General features: G+C 42.1%; 1 protein-coding gene across 1 annotated transcript; it reads right to left on the minus strand.

The window, feature by feature from the left end:
* Positions 1 to 1,640: 1,640 nt before the first annotated feature.
* LOC147878090 (geranylgeranyl pyrophosphate synthase-like) lies at positions 1,641 to 2,721 on the minus strand. The gene is made up of 2 exons (XM_087372444.1): positions 2,471 to 2,721; positions 1,641 to 2,421 (listed from the first exon to the last, which is right to left on the minus strand). Exons 1-2 carry the CDS (start codon positions 2,719 to 2,721, stop codon positions 1,641 to 1,643), a joined length of 1,032 nt encoding a protein of 343 aa, XP_087228570.1.
* Between the last annotated feature and the right edge of the window lie 3,279 nt (positions 2,722 to 6,000).

Raw genomic sequence — 6,000 nt, forward strand, 5'->3', positions numbered from 1 at the left:
TTTAGTATATGAAGAACAGGTAGACGGCTTTACGTTTTCTCGAGCAACAAGAGGGAAAAAGCACAAAAACAAGACGACGAGCCATCTAAATCAACAACAAACTCTGAAACAACTTCTACTCGAAGTACGCGGAAAAAGAGAGCTTCTCCAATACCCAATAATGAAGAGTCTACTGTGAATAGACGACGATCTAAAAGATTATCTGGTGACAGTGAGCAAGAGAATAAATCAGTACCTGTACCAGCCCCAAACAAATCGAAAACTACAAAAACCGAGAAATCAAAAGTTATCCAAGAGAAAAGAGATAAAAGTCCTGATGTTGCTCCTCCAACTAAACTTGCTGTAGGCAAGAAAAGAGATGTCACCACAATCACGTTACCTTTTGCGGATACACCTGTTATCAATCGAAATAAACAGATGAGAGCAACGCAAGGTAGAGTTTCAAGTGGACATCGACGTAGTAGTGCTGGTATTAGAGGGAGAAGAGCAAGTTCTCTTATTGATAGTGGAACATCACATGGTATGATATACTGTGCGAGTCCGAATCAATGCTAACACATTTGATAGCTGTACCTCATGCAGATGTACAAGTTTCAGAATTTTATAAACTGATCGAAAACGATTTGATAGAACCAAAGAGAATGCGACAGCTTTTAACATGGTGTGCTTCAAGAGCTTTGCTGGACAAACCGAAACCTACAGCACAAACTAGTACTATCGAGAATATAGCCATAGAATCTGCAAGACAAATTCAAGACGAACTTCTAAAAGACTTTGCCAGTAAAGAAGAATTTTCGAATTGGTGGAATAGGGTATGTTATACCTCTCGCAGAAAAACAAATCTAATGGTTTATAGACGGATACTTTAGCTTCATCGATACCGAAAAAGCCTAACCCGAGAAATATTCGAAATAGTGAAAAACTAAAGGAACTGGAAGAAGAGATCAGACGGTAATCAATTCTGACACATGCTCATCAATTAATGCTAATCCATCCCTAGACTTGAAGCAGAGAAATCATCCTGGGACTCACTGCTCTCCAATCCTACACCAACAAAACCAACCTCAGAATCAACTTCAACACCCATCGACGCCTCACTCCTCTCTTCATCCCAACAAGCACTCCTCAGCCTCATCTCACCTACCACCACCACCACGCCCACCACAGCCTCGCACATCTCCGCACGTCTATCCTCCCTAACCACAACTCTCGAGCCCACCATCGACAGCCTCGCCGACGGCGTACACGCCCTATCGCAGTACTCGTCCGCTGCCTCCAAGGTGGCCAAGCGTGTCACCATCGTGTGGGCTTCGCGGCTGCAGGCAAGAGATGACAAGGCAAAGCGAGATGTTGGGGGTGCCAACGTGGGCACGCGGGATGTGCTGCGTGCTTTGGCGGGTACTTTGAACGAGGGGAAATAGAGACTGAAGACTGATTGCATGAAGAAGAAGAATGAACGCAAGTGTTTTGTTGATACAACCTGATTTTGTGATGATAGTTTAGCATTTATAGCTATGATAGCATACAGCTCTTTTCAAGAAAGGAGAAACGAGTGAAAATGACATGTAATTTACGAATTAATCGACTAAAATTTACCTCCAAAGAGTGTATGAAACGTGTGGGTATTATGCAATTACCAATCAAAGAGCCTTCAACTTTCCCAAAATAGCCTTGATGCCATCAGCACCACGTTTTCCATCTACAAACAATCCTTCAAGTCTTTCCACTTCGACCACGGCTTTGCGCTCGAGCTCCTCAATCACTTTGCGGGTATACTCGAACGAGCCGGTACGTTCCATGTACTCGATCGCGTATCGCTTGACTTCAGCATCTGATGTTTTCTGCCGCAGCACATTGAGCAGCACCATGTTGGTCGGCTGCGCTCGAATTGCATGGATGACGGGGAATGAGAATTTGCCCTCAGTCAGATCTTCTGCTAAACCTTTACGAGCCGTATAAGCGGGTGACTGCAAATTCAGCAGATCGTCTAGAATCTGGAACTGAAGACCGATGGTGTTGATCAGTGGAACGCACGATGGTTTTGCTCCACTTGCTGAGCTGCTTGCAACGCCATCAGAGGTTGTAGACGAGGATCTCAAAGCGGTGCTTTCAGCCTCCATCAGCTTGATCGCAAGACGGAAAAGACCACCGGTTTTGTTGTTGACCATCTCCAGATAGTCGCCTTCGGTTGGGCAAGTGAGTGAGTCTCGCCAAAACAAATCCATACCTTGGCCTCGATGTAAATTAATCAACTCTTCGGTGAAAATCTGGATAATTTCTGGGTTGTGTAGGGTAGAAAGCTCTTGAAGAGCTAGAAAATAAACGTAATTTGCAGTATTGATGACTTGAGGTACACCAAAGATGTTGTGAGCAACTGGTTCACCACGACGAAGGTGAGATGAGTCTTCCACGTCATCTACTCTTTAAGCTTGTTAGCTCTTGTTTTAGAAGCAATTGAACCAGAACTTACAACAAACTAGCAGTATGAAGCATACCAACAGCTTTGGTAATTACCTCCAACTTATCCTGAGGTACCTTGAGCCACTGATTGAATGCATTGATAGTCGCAGATCTGATATCCTTTCCAGGTTGGCCAAACAAAAAGTCAAATGGTCCCATCAATATCTTTTCCTTATCACCAGTCCACGTTGGACGCAAACCTTGGATCAAATCATCTCCAATTGTAGAGGATGGTTCATGAGGAGGTTTTCCTGGAGCCATGTGGAAGAGTGATACTTTGGAAGATGAACCAAACTCCAAGGCAGTACCTTGAATGCGATCAGCTTCGTGAATGCTCTTGGGTCTACGAATCCCTGGACTGGTAGTCGGTTCGGACGGCAACGAAGGAATCGTCGTCAGTGGAGGCCCAAAGGTCAATGGAGCTGCAGAAGCTTTATTTGAAGGAACAGAGACTGGGCGTTTGCCGGCGGCTTTGAGGCTGGAGATGCGCGGAGGAGAGATGGAGGCCCAAAGCAGCAGCTTGGGAGCTTCTGCGCGGAGGTATAAATGTAGGAGATGTATTCATGGATCTGGCCAACTGGCTATGTGATGAAGATGAAGCTTTGTAGTTACGGTTGCGACGCTCTGGAATGGAAGGTCCTGCCGGCGAAGTAGTTGCAGCAATATGCGTAGCCATGACGAAAATGGGCTGGTGGTGGGTTTTAGTGAGGTTTGTGCTGCTCCAAGCTGAAGCCTAATCTAGTGGGGTATCGCTTCGCCAGTATTCCAATTGGATATATGACAAGCTGAGAGCAAAACCTCATAGAACAATCATACGATGATGCATATTTTCCAAGTTGAAAGAACTTGAGAATGAGATGTTATGCTTCCAAAAATAAAAAGGGTGACTAGGCGACCAGTTGGTTTAGTTGAGTTGAGAATCTAAGACATCGGAAATCTTGGTGACACCGTCATCCGCCTCTTTACTCCTCATCCGATTGCAAAGTACTAGTACATGTGCTGAGTCAAATAGATTATACTTGGTAGCTTGAGCAAAAGTAATAAGCTACAGTCATCGTTGTTCAGACAGGTGTTTTATGTTTGTAATGGCCAGAATTTACAATTCTTAAACTCTTGTTTGTGAATTTCCTAGAATGGAAATTGCGATGTTTTGGGTCTTTGTACGAAAATGCCATGACGCTTTAGGACCAATGAACCAGCTGCAAGTAACCGAGAAAGCTTTTCATCTCATCTTTTCTTACACAAGATTTGAACTACGTTGTGCATATCATGCAAGTAACTTAAGAATCCAGAAAGATATGTGGAGTTCTTTGAGAACTGTTTAACTTAGCCTGTCTAAGGTTCTTGAATCATTTGAATGAATCGAAACGCTAAAAGCCTTTACACCATTCTCATGCCATCAATTTGGCATCGAGCATGGAATTATTTTACAAGTACGGAATGTATGAACTTCCGAATCTCTTATAGTAGACTACTACGGAACCATCCTTGCTTAGATGGGTTACACATTTATTCTCCACACTTAAACGATTGTTTACTCTGTCATGGCGCAATGGTGCAAATTAAAAGGCCAGACACAGAAGCAAATAATCACAAAAACAAACAGTTTTGGAATGATTTCAATCGCCGACTACCATGTAGTTTGCTTTTTTGCCATCTAATTCTTCATGTATTCATGAATAATGTTATTTTTGGGCTGAAGAACTGGGCTTGAAGTCAGTAACCTTAAATGAAACTACGATCCACTTGACTTTTTCTAGTAATTGAGCGCGCGGTTCAGTCCCTGCTTTGACATTATTGTCTAAAGGAGAAAAGGGGTTTAACAAGCGCAATCCTAGATTTTTTCTTCTCTCATATAGGCGAAAAAGGGCGTAAACATTTCTTCAAATCTTTTTCTGATAGTTGACTTTGACCCAAAGATATTTTTACTCTTGAATCTTGATTAAATCTAGAGTTGTACAATAAAGTGGTTGTATGATAAACGATTAATTGACATTCATTGGTATTCATCTTACGAATTCATATCCAATTGACATCTGAACTAGTTTGGCTTGGATCAACGGCGTCCTAATTCGTTATTTCAATCTAATCTTGCGTAACAAATCTGGTACACTTGATTTGTACTGTTCTTATAAATCTCTACAAACTTACTTTAAGCAATTATTTCTACTTTCAACATAATTCTTTGCCAAAATGTCTACAGATATAATAGCTAACACTGTGCGCGGAACCGTTTTTGGTGCTGCTCTTACTGCAGCTGGAGTTTATGCACCGAAGATCATTATAGATCAAATGTTGCTTAAGGAGTTTCATATGATGAAGGTGTTTCTTACAGCTAGTGCTAGCAGTGCGTAAGTTTATGGAGTCAAACAAGAGAAAAGAGACTAAACAGAATCAGTGTTATACTTGCTTTTATGAGGACAAGATCCAGATCACCATGTTCCGCTCCATCTGCACCTAGTCTTGGACTCTTTGGACAGTATGATGGCAATATTGCTGGAGGAGCTTTGATTGGAGCAGGTATGGCTTTAACTGGTGCATGTCCAGGTACTGTGCTTGTGCAGACTGCCTTGGGTATTCCGTCAGCAATTCCAGTATTCATTGGAGCAGTCACTGGTGGAATTCTGTATGAGCGATTTATTTCAAGATTTCAAAACTCTGCATCAAAGCCGGACATTGATGACATACCCACCAAGTTCAATGTTGATCCCAATGTGACTCTTTTGGCCTACGAGGCGTTAATGCTTTCTGCTGTTTTGGCATTTTCTGGACTTCAATCAACACCAAAAGGTCTTTTGAATCCTGTCATTGGAGGCTTAGCTGTAGCAGCCGCTCAATTTGGTTCGGTCATCTTGTCAAATACACCATTAGGAGTTTCTTCAGCATTTGGTGATATAGGCAAATGGTTTTGGTGGACTGTCAATTATTTCCAAGGAAAAAAACAGAATCAAAAATCGCATCCACCTACAAACTCGATTCAATTTGTTCTCAGCATGATGATTGGAACTTTTCTCCTGACAAAATACAAGCCAGAGTTTGCAGTAGCATCTGATCAATTATCAATATCACCAATCACCAGTCTTGTTGGAGGCATCATGCTAGTATTAGGAGCCAGAATTGCAGGTGGATGTACATCTGGCCACGGCATAAGTGGAATGGCTATGCTTTCCATTTCTTCGACAGTGAGCGTTGCAGCAATGTTTGGTACTGGTATCGTTACTGCACTTGCTCTTAACAGGTAATGAGTTGTCATTCAAAGATCGGATATTTCCATGTCCAATGATGTTGGGTTGCAGGCAGAGTAGACTTGTAGGATATTGACGAATGTAATGATTCATTTGCAATTAGAGTCATCAATGACCAAATGGAATTGCTTGTGTATTTGCAGAATCTGTGATCTTATCGAAATCACTATGATAATAAGGCTCGTCAAGTGAATATTATCAAATTGAACAAAATTCCAAACATCTTTCATAGATTTTACTCACACATCCTCTATTTGCCATAGGGGTAGTACTTCAAAGTTCCAAATTCGAATTA

Source organism: Dipteris shenzhenensis, unplaced genomic scaffold (genome assembly GCF_047967505.1).
Source record: "Dipteris shenzhenensis isolate YYH24624 ecotype China unplaced genomic scaffold, Dip_SZ_1.0 scaf0578, whole genome shotgun sequence".
Lineage (NCBI taxonomy): Eukaryota > Viridiplantae > Streptophyta > Polypodiopsida > Gleicheniales > Dipteridaceae > Dipteris > Dipteris shenzhenensis.